Source organism: Cololabis saira, chromosome 17, assembly GCF_033807715.1.
Source record: "Cololabis saira isolate AMF1-May2022 chromosome 17, fColSai1.1, whole genome shotgun sequence".
Taxonomy (NCBI): Eukaryota; Metazoa; Chordata; class Actinopteri; order Beloniformes; family Belonidae; genus Cololabis; species Cololabis saira.
The window spans coordinates 23,224,353-23,238,678 of record NC_084603.1 but is presented as its reverse complement, the minus strand read 5'-3'; the positions used below and the strand labels follow the sequence as shown (position 1 = coordinate 23,238,678).

The following is a 14,326-nucleotide window of genomic DNA, read 5'->3' as shown; positions in this document are numbered from 1 at the left end:
AGATTGTCACTCTGAATATGTTAATCATGACCGTCTATTATGGGGCTCTTCCCTCTACCTCCTCGTCTCAGCCGCTGGTGAACTTCAAAGAACACAGATTTGGACTCACTTCAGACTCCGCCTGTGTCGGCGTGTTGGACTATTTATTGGTGACAATGGGAAAGAATATATATAACAAGAGACGGACAGACTCAAGAGTGGTCCCGGTGTTATTGAATATAAATATATAATAACCGTGTAAAAAATGCATCATTTGGCCTTTTCACAAAGGCAGTTGTAATATAGCGCTAGGTGAGTACTGTACTTGACGTACACACTAGAGGTGAGGGTGTCAAGGGAGAGCTCGCTGGAGAGAGAGGAGGTTTTATTGTTGCCCAGCCCTTCCGCTTAAGTGCACATGGCTGGGAGGAAGCCGGGACCTCCAGCTCTGACCTCTGCGCATGTATATTTAATAGGCCATCAGTTGGCCAGGGCAGCGCTCTGATCAGGATTCAGAGAGGGGCTTTGAACACCCCTGTGTATTCCTGAGCGTGCAGCCTCAAGCTGCTCTCCCCAGCTGTGTCAATCCGACAGCACTGTTACAGGCACCCAGACAAGGCGCTGGGCACTCCACTGCTACCGCCTAATGACTACAGAAAAAACAGAAAAGAAAAAAAAAAAGGAAAACAAACGCAAAAACAATAACATTTGGCATATGGAGCTCTGCTACCATCTAATGAGTGGGTTTTAAAACTGAAATATTACACCAGCTGATACGCCGTAATATAGGAGGGTGTGCAGGATGAGTTTGGATTACATCAGCTAGGCTATACGATGTTATGTTCCCCTTAATAATAACAAAAAGGCAATGTCACGGTGACTGCACCGCATACTCCTGTAACGATTGCAGAAACAAGACGGCAAACAGAGAAGTGCCACTCGTGTCTCCTCTTCTAACAAGGTATCACTACTCTTTGAGTCAAATCGGCTTTGTGTGTGTAAGCGTATGAGTGTCACAGTGCACGCACGTTTGGAAAGTGTGTGTGTGATGCGAGGGCAGCTTAACGAGGGTGGTTCATTTGACAGGCAATTAGTTTGCGGAGCTGCTATTGACAGCCCCTGTGCTTGTGTTTGTTCAACAGCTCTGGGTGAGTTCCACGCTCCCTGGGCTACGTGACAAAGCACCTCCGACAGGGAGCTCCTGATCTCCACCGAGGCTCGGAGGCTCGCTCTGCGAGGGGGGGCCGGTGGATGTGTGACAGCCTCGCAGACAGAAGAGAGGAGAGAGAAGGGGGAAGCGATACAAAACCCACAAGGGTCTATTAGGGGGTTGTTGCAAGTTAATGTAGCTACAACACACTTTTTGTGTCGTATTCTGAAAGGCCTGAGCAATGATGTTGTCATTTGTTGTTTGATTGCGGGGATAGCGGAGGGTAATCTTGGGAGACACGCAGGCTCCCACACTACATGCACACACATAAAAATGCAGAAAACAGAGGAGACGAGGAGGTGGGGAAAAAGCTGGAGGGAGATAGAGGAGAGGGAAAATATAACAAGATCCAAACACTCTTTTATCCTCGAAAATCCCATATTCTAATGCAAGGGCCCATCCCTCTTTTAGTTGCAACCGTTTCGTTTGTAGAGCCGAGCTCCAATCAATATCATTATTTTCACAGAGGATCGAAGTGCCTTCACCGAGTTAATGGGGGATTGAGGTGGTAAACGTTTACCCTCTCACTGTCAGCAGAGCAGTGGTCCATAGTGGGCCCAGATGACAGCACTGGCCCCACTGTGGACACACTATGTGGAGATGTCCTGTGGGTAGACAGGCTGCATGGACTGTCAACCGCCTGCCATGCCCTAGATGGCCGAACATATCAGGCACTTGAGTTAGAGCAGCGGCACGGGCTTTGACTTCTGCCAGAGCTAACAGAAACAAAGCGACCGGCGCTCTACAGCCGCTGCACTACAGCGCTGCTTCACGCTGTTGAAACAAGAAAGTTTCTCCTGTTTTTTTTTACTTTAACCAGATTATTCTGCGTAATGCAGATGCAGTTAAGTGCAATATTAAATAAGAGAATGCCTTATCATGCCTTTGACTATGGATCAGCTGGTCTGTCCAATTTTCGAGAAATGGAGACTAATCTGCAGCTGGCAACAGCAAAGCAAATTCTCTTGTATAGCAGCATATGCTAAATAGCTCTTCAAGCACGCAGATGCATTGCTGTAAAATACTTCTCATGTCTGCATATCTGCATCTCCCAGATGGGTCGCAAGCTGTGCCAAACTGCATCTCATCAACCGCTATGAACTATGGCATCACATGACCGCCGAAGATATGTGGGGTCCTATTCTGTCTTGTCTTGGCACAACGCGGTCATGCGATGCATCATCAGGAAGCCGCTACCTTGTCAGAATGGAGGGAAAAGCGGAAATCCAGGGAAACTGGGCATTTTTCTCCTCAAAGTGTAGAAAGTTGTGTTCAATAAACGGGAGAAAAGAACAAGATTTGTTGCAATGTATATTTTTTTCTCACAAAGAAAAAAACCGCAGCGCAGTCCTAAGTTGATCTGCGTTTTGCACAAGGGCGTGACAGAGCAGTGAAAGATTTCATGGGACGTTGCCACATGATTCATTGAGTTATTAGTTTCCGCCCTGTTTTAATCGCTGGCGGGACTGAGCCAAAAAATCTCGGAGGATTCCGGAGAGTTCGTTTCTCCACCATTCAACAGAATGGAATTTGGTCTGCAAGTGCCTCACGTCATTCGAGGCGTCCTTCACAGTTTCAGGGGCCCTAATTCAAACCACATGGAGGCCAGCGTCCGGTTACGGACCTCTGACAAAAAAAAAAAAAAAAAAAAATGGGACAAATTCCCATTGGCTGCTTCAGGACGGGAAATGGGGTGTCTTGAAGGAAAAAGATAACAAACACTTCTAAGTAGGAGTCACAACACGGCCAAAGCACACACATTCACATGCATAAATATACATACACATGTACATACACAGGGACATATACAAATATACATGCATATACACAAATATACACACAGGCTGTGAAACATACACTTATGGGCCCTGCAAAGGCTGTTTGCTTGACATGATGGAAGAATGAGCAGCAGCCTCTGTGATATTGCTCCTATTCTTCATTGACAAGCATATGTATTTTTTTGCTGCTCCCAACTGACTTTGCAGCGCTGAACTCCATTTATGAATTATCTGACATATTTCCTGCTATTTTTTTGACAGGAGTACTCAGAGGAAATTTCAAGGCACCTTTCTCCTGACAAGTAGAAATATCAATATTTGAATAAATTGCAGATTTGGATCTCCTCACATAGATGCTCTCCAGCAAGAGAGAGTAGGTGTGTGTGTGTGTGTGTGCGTGCGTGCGTGTGTGTGTGTGTGTATGACTGTGTATTTGTGTGTATGTTTTTTCGTGTGTGTGAGTGAAGGGAATGGGAAGGGGTTTGTTTCATTCTGTTACCACAGTCTTATCCCCCTGAGCCCGGAGGCAGAAATCTGTATGCAGCATTTCATTAGGAGAGAGCTCGACTGAGTGACATGTGAAGCACACTTTGCCGTCGACCTGATGAAGTTTACTTCTCTCAAACGACAAAAAGCCACTTTGTAGCCGAGCCCTTTTTTCCACAGAGGAAGAGAGGGGGTGATGGCAGTGCACCAATAAAAGAATCATGAATGTTGTTTCACAGAATGACAGGCCTATCTGTACACAAATATTTCTCTTCCAGAAAAATGTAAGCGTCAGAGCTTTTTTCCTTTTCTTTTTCAAGTAGATTTGACTTCATAGAACTGACAGTCTTGGAAATATGATCACCTAAATTCTAAGCCTTGTAGAAAACAGCTGACAAGAGGCACAAAGGGGAGAAGAGAAACAGATTGTTCTTATCCCACAGAAGTGGCAAGTTCTATATGAGGAAAGTAGCATTTCACCCACTGAACTAAATAATTTACAAACAAATACACCATTGTCCTACAACCTTGATAAATACACCATCTGTGCATCAGAGGTCAATGTCAAGCATCCATAACACTCAGCGCTGTCTTCTTTAAGCTGCTGGTGTTACGTATGAGAGACTTCTGCCTATCTGTCTCACTCTGTTTAGCTGCAGTAGCTGCCATGCTGTCTGCATGTCTGCTGCCGCCGCTGATAGATCGCCCTCCTGCCCACCCCCTCCAAACCGACCCCCTCCCCTCTCCACCCCAGCGTCATTTCATGGAGGCTGAGAAATGGCTTAGCCATGTGAGGTTACTCAGGTACCAAAAAGGCTGCGACACCATGACCCCCCGAGGCGACCTTCCTGACCGGAACGTCATACTTTCTCCCTCTGCAACGGAAAACAAAAACAAATCTTATCATGAACCTCCCTGGCTCAGAGAAAAAAAAAAAAGGAAAAACCCCTCTATCAACGTAGAGCTTTGACAATCATCTATCCACATGACCTGTGATTCCTCTGACAGGGTCTGCTTGACACTCGCAACAGAGAGGTGACGGCACGCAGGTTGTCCATCTCTCCACTCGCCTGCCCTTATCTCCTCTCCTCTCCATCTCTCTTGTCCCTCTGCCTTGTGTGCACAACTTAATAAGCAAGCAAGGGGTAGATTCCCATTATGGAAACCCTGGAAAATGGCCCGGACATTTCCCCCCATATCTGGGATCTCCATCTGGAGAACGCACCCTCGCTCTCACTGCCCCCCTTGTCCAATCTCAGTGTGTGTTCTGGTGAGTCTTTGCTGCAAAGATGGCTTTCACTCTCCACTGGCTACAATGAGATTGGCCCACCAGGTTGACTCTATTCGAAACGACAACCCATTTCAATAAAGTAACAAAACAGAAGAGAGACGTGACGCTGAATAAAACATTTTAAGAAGAGTGCAAAAGAGGCAAGCTGAGATTTTGAATTATCTAAATTTGCAGATATCAGGACATGTCAGCTTAAACATACATTTATCTAGACAAAACAGAAAATAGTCCCTTACTTAGTAATTTAATAGCGCTGTATAATTTAGTTTGTTTCCCACTAACCTGAACTGTATGTCAGGTTGGGCCGCTTCATAACTAGACCATGCAGTTAACGGACTAATAAAGATTACACTGAGGTCAGCAAGTCACTAATCCTTAGCATTATTAGTAAAAACAAAGTCTACAGCTTACACCAGGCACCTCATCACATCTGAGTGCCTATGCACGTGCATAAGGTCCGAACATAATATGGTGTGACTTAAACCATGCAATGAGAAGAGAAAATAAATATGCTAAGAGCAGCAGGGGTGGACCAGGCCAGGCCTCTGCGGACCTATGTCATCACTCCCTCTGGTCTCGGCTGTACTCCCCACCCGAGCGAAAGGCTCAATGATTACGGAGGCTCAGCTTCCCTCTAAGAAAGCAAACCGGAGCTGCAGTCCAAACAAGGCCGAGCCAACAGCGAAGGAAGCACAGCTACACCAGGCAGCTCGGGTTTAGCGTCGCCTCCGACCTGGCTGGCCCCCGGGCTTGCATTAGTCCCCCTGCCCTGCTTCTCCAGGACAAACAAACAACCACCACTTACACAGTCAGGGACGAGCAGTGAGGCAGGGAGAGCTGGTGCCACCAGCGCTGTGCAGAGGGGAACCTGACCCAATTGGATTTGCTTTATCACCCCACATAATGACTCCCAGACCGGCCTGTTCCAGTGGCCGAAAATAAAAGATTACAAAAAAATATCTGCTTGCCTGCCATTCTGAGTTTGGCCCAAAATGGGCAGCTCCCCCAAAACAGATGGGGAGGCATCTCAAAAATGTTCTCTGCCTCTGGGGGCATGTGGTTTTCCCCATCATTATATAACTGTAAACTCCTGGATGTCAGAGATTGGGGATAATAACTTTCAGATGTTGGCAGCCTAGGCCAATGCCGGGACCTGCTGGATGGGAACAGTTATTTGGCAGAGGAGAGGAAGTCCGAAAGATTACGACTAAGATGTGACAGGGAGGAAAGTGGATCTGGCTGGAGCTCAATGGGTCGCCTTGGTCTGCAACAATGTGTTCGACATTGCACCGGGTCTTAATGATGTCCGTGTGGGAGGCAGGGGCCCGGCGTGTGTGAGTGCATGGGTGGGGTGGAAAATGAGAAATGAATTAATAACAACACATCAGGAAATCATGTCATCGTGTTAACACGCTGAAATCTAACTAAAGTGATCCACCACTTTTAGTATTCCATTTCAGTTCGCTAAAAGATTTGATATGACAGTTTTAGCACTCCCAATAGCAGTGCAGATGTCCCACTAATTCAGAAACAGACACACCTCCTTTCAATAAACGGGTCCTTATAGAAGTGTCATCCTGTTAAACAATTTTTATTGGTTGGTCTCGCATGACAGGAGAGGATCATTGTTCACTGTTTGCCGGTTGCTGGTGTGGTCAAGGTTTGGTCACTTAAATTCATGCTCCTCAAATGAAATGAAACATCCCCCTCACATTTTTATATATTCCAGCTGGTCGCTGCATGGAAAGAAAGCACAGTCCTGTTTTTCTTCTTTTTGAATTTTTTTTTTCTCCCTTTGCTTTAAAGTATCGATCGCAGTGCTGAACAAGCAGAGGAGTGTTTTTTATTGTAAATCAATACTGATCGATCTGCAGCCTGGGTGTTGAATATGGATCAATATCACACCAGGCTGTGGAGGAGATCTGATTTCAATTGGCAAGAGAAGCCCGCAGCAGGTTTCCATCAAGCGGTAATTCAAGACATGGGAACATAAGTCAGATGGATTGATATAGACTAGCCAGGACCTTTCTTGCCACTGAACCAGCACAAGGAAATTTCTGTCATATATCATTAACGCAGTTGGGGCAGGCAGTAAAAAAAAAAGTGGGGGAGCAGAGTACCTTAGTGACCCTCAATGAAGAACTTTGCTCAAACATTGAATAAACGCTCCTTTATTAGTGAGATTCTTTTTTTTTTTCATATAGAAATTTCTGAATAAAAAAAAAAAAAAAGTGACCATTAAGAGCTTAAGCTTGACTCCGCACCCTCAACACAATACAGGCATGTTCTGTGGAACTTCTGGTACTGATTATACAGGGGTCAGCCAGAGATTCATACTGTAAGCTGTTAGTAATTTACTGAACAAATGTCCTGGAGAAAACTGGTGAATGGTGGAATATTTTGCTACACTTAGCGTATGGATGCTCTCGATTAAACCTGCACGTTTGTTTAATTTAGCAAAGCGGACAACATATGTAATATGATTTAACGGCACGCACGTGTCGTTAAAAGTGCGTCCGGCATGTGTATATGTTAAAAAAGCTGGTCACCTGGTTCATTCATCACTTGTTTGTGATGCGCGAACAGAGGGGCACCGTTCCAAATGACAGCATTGTAAAACAATAAAAGCAGAGCTATAGTTAGAAATAACTTGTCACTTTTAATAAATGACACTGGTTCAGGGCTCTTTCTCTGGGGCTTCTCTTCCGATACATCCCAGGCACCCCTGGGGCCAACAGAGCGGCCAGCAGACCAGCTCGTTTCCCCGAGGTAACTGATGACCCTATCCCCGAATTCCCCTATCTTTGTCCTGTGACCTCACACCAGCAGGAGCAGGACCATGTCCGATGAAATCTTCAGACTGCTTCCCATCCTAATCTTACCCATGTCACACTACAAATTGCTACATTCAGAAAATGGAAATAGATTGAGGTGGAGGTGGGAGGAGGGAGGAGGGAGGGACTGACAGAGGTAAGGAAAAGGGGAAGGAAGGGTAGGGAGGGGAAGCGGAGGAGTGTGCATCGACAACCAGTCCCCTAAGAAAAATACTTGAGGAACGAACGACTCGGGAGATCCCGACATGGAATCACATCTCAGCGAACATATTGATCTGATTTACAAAACCTCCACTCTAATGCGAAACAAATGGCGTGGGCGTGAACTGGTACTTAACCATAAAACCCCAGCATTACTCCGTCTCCGATGAAATACCACATATATCCCTCACCGAGGCCTAATGTGCTGTTTTACGGCCAGATACGACTGAGGTTGACCCAACAGTTTGTTTGACAATTAGGGGAAACCTAATAAGGATTGAATTGGGGTGAGAACATGCCAAGAGAAATAAAAGGAACCCTTCTTCAGGGAAAAAAAAATAGCCCCCCCAAAAAATATAGGTTTGAGTGACCTAAATGTGGTTGCTTGACAAAGCTCTTGCGTCAATTCATTATCGCTTTAAGAAACCAAACAGTGCCATCACAACAGCTACAAAGCTTAATTATAAAAGAGTGCCGCTAAATATTTGAGAAAGGGTGGCATGTTTTATTCACTCCAGATTAAATTTCAATAATGTAAGGTTTTCACCACGGTGGCTCCCTGCAACACTGTGCCGGGGCAGAGAGAATTAATTTTAATAGATTGTTTTCTTTCATAATATCAAAATAGATTACTTACACCACTCCGCAGCTGGATTTAAATCACATGAGCGCAGCAGTAAGTCAAGTCAGCAAATGAAACTGAAGAAAGTAAACTTTAGCAACATTTAAAACATACAAAAAAATATATGTACAACTCTGATAACCTTTTCTTACTCCCCGTCAATGTGCATGTGTGTGCTTGACTATGTGTGTGTGTGTGTATACAAGGTCCAGTGTTGCTCTTGGCCCAGCATTCATCCCATCACCCCAGCTCTGGCCTTGTTTCTGTCAGCAGTGAACCAGGGGAGTAAGGAGCACGGGTTGGGGAGGTGGGGGGTTGGGGGGGGCAGCGAGGCAAGGAGGAAGAGAAGGAAAGAAGAAGGAAAGAGAGGGGGGCTGAAGCAGGGGGAGGGGGGGGTTGTCTCCATGGACAGATGGACTGCTCTTTCTCAACACATGTGGAACCATGTTTCGTCTTTCACTGCCGTCAAGCTGGAGCCGAATCCGTCGCTCTGTTGGCCCGCGCCACTCTCTCGTACTGCACACCTCTCTTTTTTAGCAGGGCACGCACACACACATAGCCTACGCGCGCAGACGCACGCACACACTCATACACACGCCACGCAAACATCTCCGTCTTTCTCTCTGCACACATGTTAAAGTCATCACCCCTGCTCAGCGCTAGTAAAACACAACACCCCCGGCTTCTCTGCTGTTGTCAAGTCTTGCCATTAGCTGATGCCACTGGGGAATCCTACCCTAGTGAGGTGGGTGTCCCCGGGGAGCATCAGGCACCGCGTTACATTCAGCCGCCACTCATGTGAACCCAAACATGTGAGCATAATTTGGAAAATATCATTTATACTGTGCGTCTTTTGTACGTGTCTTGACATTTACAAACTGCGATAAAACCGACATGAGGGAGGAGGGAATAGAAAACAGGGTGAGAATAATTTGAGGTAATGTTTTGCTTAGTGAACAGTATTACCCAATCCTGGATGTTGGAGCGCTGGGACGGAGGTTCTGGCTCTGGGGCTGCAGAGTGGGTCTGGGTTTCATTTTTCGGCAAGTGCAAGCCAAAGGAAAGCTTGCCAAGTACAGCTTTCGCTCTCAACACTTCCTGTTCTTCCTACTCTGGCTCTGAAGGAGACAGGCTTCATTCTAACATTGCGTCGACTCAGGCAGGGGTGGCCAGTTTATTCTCCTGCTGCCGCAACGGGTGTCAAAACCTTGCATCTGTCTCATGAATTACACCAAACACATCCATAAACACAACATCAAGATGGAGATATTACTACGCGCGCGAGTAATTGGGTAGTTTGCAGGTGTTTGCAAGCATGCGTAAATATAATAAAAGAGGGCATTTCCTATACAAGTTAGCAGCTTTAAATGACTACGGAAAAGAAAACAAAAAACACCTGCCGAGATCAAGTGAGCCACAACAGCAGTGACCCTATCCTCTGCATCATTTTCATTATGGATATTGGAGGCACAGTGCTAGATTAACACTACATACTGAGTACCATCTTAATTGCCCTTCTGCAGATGCAGTGAAAACATGTCATTTATGCACTTCATAAACAGACTTCCCTTTGCAGGTTATCAAGACAGCCGCTCGGTGAAAACACACCCCCTTCTCCAATGCTGATGTGCAATTAAAATGGTTTTAGAAATCCTCTTTGACAGTCCAGGGCTTAGCCAAAAATGTAAATGACATTAAAGGAGACAATGAATTTAATTTTGTTTAATGTCCCCTTTCGCTGATTCTCATTTACATCACATTTCCACATAAAGGGCTGACCTTATAAATACTGGCATTTGTTCAGCTTTTGGAGGTAATCACGGTTTTGCAAAAACCAGATGGGAGCACGCAAATTTTCCGATTTGTTTCTTAGAAGGCTGAGGGAACCACATGTGAGACGTTCTAAGGCTCCGGTCTTTTGTTTCTGGTAAACAACTTGACAACAAGTCAAGTGCACTCTGGGAAATGACCTCGTAGGTGTTCCACAAATGAACGATAACGCAAAGTCATTTAGAAAATACAGACTGGCTAATGAGGGACATAACAGAAAGCTAAGCAAAATTTACATTAGGCCAAAATTTAATTGCATTAACACACGAACAGGTGCGGCGAGGCCTTTATAAATGAGCTAAATGAATAAAAGCCTCCCACAGCACAACCATGTGTGCTGACCAAAAAAAGAAAAGAAAAAAGGGGAAAAATAAGGGGGAAAACAAGTCAATGTCATGAATTATTCAGTGGCTGGGCTGCACTCCAAAGGTCAGTGCTCTTTGACCTATGTGACAGGAAGTGAAAGGGAGTGCCGTGGCCGCTGGAATAAATGGAGTTGACATGTTTAGGTCTGTTCCGCAAACTATTTGTGAATGGCAGCGTAAATTGAGACAGGATGTTTAACTGTACGAACCCACACTAAAATCAGAATTCATGTGCACTGATATCAAATTATGTGTCTGTCTGTTTCAGTTGCATAAATTGCACAATTTCCCAGGATAAAATGTGACCTCTTCACCCTGACAGGCAGAATGAGTCATTTTCTCTCGTCTTTCAACAACATGTGCTTTCTTATTATAAAATCCATGTGGAAGCCTGAGCAATGTATCTAATCTTTCACACAAGAGAAGACAAAGTCAATATGCAGAAGAGTGAGGAAGGATACCAGACCAGTAGAGTCATCCTAAATTGAGTTATGTTTGGATATTCACTATGTGTACTGTAAATGGGAAAACAGTCTAATCAAATATTAGGTATCTCATCACTATAACTCTAAAGAGTCAAATTACTGAGTAAATAAACCTACACTCCCACTTAGTTTAAAGCACCATTAACTTATAAAAGTGACATCTGTAGCACGTCTGGATTTATGTAAACTGCAAAGTGATGCATTTAGGAGCAACAATGCAACAATTAAGATTGAGATTAATTTACTGTTTCTTTTATTTAATTGCTGCACCTCTGCGCGTTGGCTTTTTTTTATATTTTAGATTAAAATATTGCTTAGTTCTTCAAAGGATAGGGAAATTTGAGTCCCATCACAAATAAACTCCTCCAAATGCAGCAAAAATAGGGCCTTTCTTCATCCAAAAATGAATATGAATAATGCAGGGGCATCAAACGTAAGTGCTGAAATATTTAACGACCAAGCAGAGCTGAAACTTTGTGACAGCTGTTAGGCCTATATCTAACCAACTTTTTTTTTTTTTTTTTTTTTTTTTTTAAGAGAATCCTTCCTCTTTAGAAATCTGAGTGAAAATCTGTATCAAAACTCAGAGAGAAAATAGGGTAAACAGATGTCTGGCTTGACCGCAGGAAAATAGGACACATTTGGAATGATAAGTTTCCCAAACTCCGTTGGATATGCCAAATCCATGGGAACGCCAGTTAATGTCTCGCTAGATGCCAGCTAGCTGTGCGCGCTTTTCCCTCTTACCATCTGGGAAAATGTTACAGAGAATGAACGCCATCAATGATTCACTCCAAATCTGTTTCTTAAGGTCCGGCCATGCTACTGTTTCTCTAGGAAATGTGGCAGTGCTCGCTGGTTTTTCACGCTGTAATTGTAGACAGATGAGACGTGCCTGATTCAACAATCAAACCTCTCCTCTAGGTTTGTGTCACTCAACTATGTTCTACTCAATTGGAAATAATCGGTTTCTGCCAGCAGCGACCGCAGCACAGGTGCCTCTAATGACGTGCATGAGAAAATGACAGATGTAACAGAAATGGCTGTAAAACATGGAAGCTTTAACTAAAAGCTTAACCATATGCACTGAGGGAAGAGTCAAGTAATTGCACTAAATAATCTTACATGCCAGCAGTGTGCTTTGGTCATGTCCGTAACTCTTGCAAAACCCTGCAAGCTTTCACAAGCACCCCTCTCTGCGAGCCTCCCTCAGTCACTGGGAACCTGTGTGGGTCTGTTAGGGTGAGCTGACGGGCTCATAGTTACTACATGGAGACAATGGGAGGGTCTAATGAGGAACATATGCTTTTGTGTTTCAACAGAGCCACTCATTGTGCAAGGAAAGGGATACTCTACTCCTATTCAGGCTCGTCACAATGAAAATCCGAGCTCTCCCTGAGCCAGTTGAGCTTACAATATCCATCCGTTCTTTTTATTTTCCCCCTGCTCTTTTTTTTCCCACCTCTTCTTCATGACTTTAATTCTGCATGCATTCAATTTGCTTATTGTACTTAAGTTACATGTTTTGTCCCGCAGATTGAAAAACAATAGAGTGTGAAACCCTAAACAGTAACAGAAAGGCAGCAGAGCAACACAAAGCACGCATGAAAGCAGCGGAAATCCGCTGAAGTAGTCCTCTCAAGTTATATTTTTGTACTTGTAGTTTTGTCTCATATTTACTAAAAGGACCACTCTCATAAATTTGCGCGTACCAGATACAGCCACTCCCCTTAAATAGTAATAAAGAATATAAACATTCAAACACAGCAACAGCATAAGCAACACATGCGAGATGTGCATGCATGTGTGTCGGGGTGTCTGTCTGGCTGCATTTGTGCCCTCATCTGAGTGTGTATCTGCGTTTATCTACATGTGTGTCTGTGTGACTTTGAGTTCAGACAGCAGTAGCTCTGGTAATCCATCCAGGCTCCCAGGGCAGCCGGCTCCTACTTCCTGATGCATGAGAAGCCGCTGGAGTGGAGTGGCAGCAACAACTGCTCAGCCCTATTTGATTACTAATAAGAGAGTTGTCCCCTCTGTCAGATACCAGGCATTCTCCGCTAAGCAAACAGTGATTCCGGCTAGTCAAACATTAGCATTGCTGCCTCTCCTACTACGTGGTGAGAGTTGCATTGAGATTGACGCTCAAACTACACCCCCTGCCTCACCTCTATATCCACCACACACAAACACACACATAAATGCATGCTCATCCCCCTGCCTGAACATATTCACACTGACCGAGACCCATAGTTCTGCCTTGTGAGAGAAATGGCAATGCCGAAAAGGAGTCTGCTTGTTCTCTCTCTTTAGGAAGTGTTCAAATGTGGCAGGCGTGAGAACAAAACAGCTGACATAAAATGTTTATCCCTTTTAAAACAAAACTTTAACTGCGTCAAGCTCACAGTTAACTTGAGGGAAGGAAGCAGTCAATGAAATCCAAAAATAAAACAGCTATTGACAGTGTAAGCATCACTGTCATAAACAAAGACAGGAAGCCAGCCAAATAAATGCAAAGTTGCCTAAGCTAATTGGGTGTATTCCCAGCATGATTCTCTGGTGATTGAACCACCTGTGATTGAACAAACCCTATCCAGGTGGTGACCGCCCCTCGGAGCACAGGTACCTGGGAAAGACGCCCCTCAGCCGCTCACACAGATTCACCCACAGTTCCCACTCAGCAGGCTATAAGGTTCAAGTCAACCCAACTGGGCCATCAGTACACCGGGAGGGAACTAATTTGTTCACTAGCTCATCCATGTGCCTGCTCGTCCACTCCGTCACTCATCCGTTTAGTCAGTGTCACACTCACTCATTCACTTACTCATTACCTGTTTACACACACACACACATATAGGACCGTGCACACAACTTACCTGTCAATGATCACTGGGTCTGATGGTGTCTCGTTCCTGTTTCCACAGCTTTTCTTGTCACAGCACCGGCTGCAGAAACATACAAAGTGTTTTTAAAGACAAGACCTACTTTGCTAAATAAATTAAAAAAGGCATTTTACTAAGTGCATCTGAGTCATTTTGATATTAAAGGGGAAAGATTGCCATGAGATTTCCTTCACTCAATCTATCCAATTCCATTGATGCTGATGGCTGATAAAAATGGTGAAAACAGCATGTTGTGTTGTTTGGCTTAATGTTGGAGGGGAGGGGAGTGGGGATTGAGCCAGGAGGCAGGGGAGTCACTTTTCACAGCTTCAGCTTTTGTTTACCTCTAATTGCCAAGCTGCT

General features: G+C 44.7%; 1 protein-coding gene across 9 annotated transcripts in view; it reads right to left on the bottom strand.

The window, feature by feature from the left end:
- ebf3b (EBF transcription factor 3b) overlaps positions 1-14,326 on the bottom strand; it is a 67,234-nt gene that overhangs the window by 47,635 nt on the left and 5,273 nt on the right. For all 9 annotated transcript variants that reach the window (XM_061744576.1, XM_061744584.1, XM_061744577.1 and 6 more), the window contains exon 6: positions 13,958-14,026. In XM_061744576.1, the coding sequence (XP_061600560.1) occupies positions 13,958-14,026 (69 nt within the window). The remainder of the gene's footprint in view (positions 1-13,957; positions 14,027-14,326) is intronic.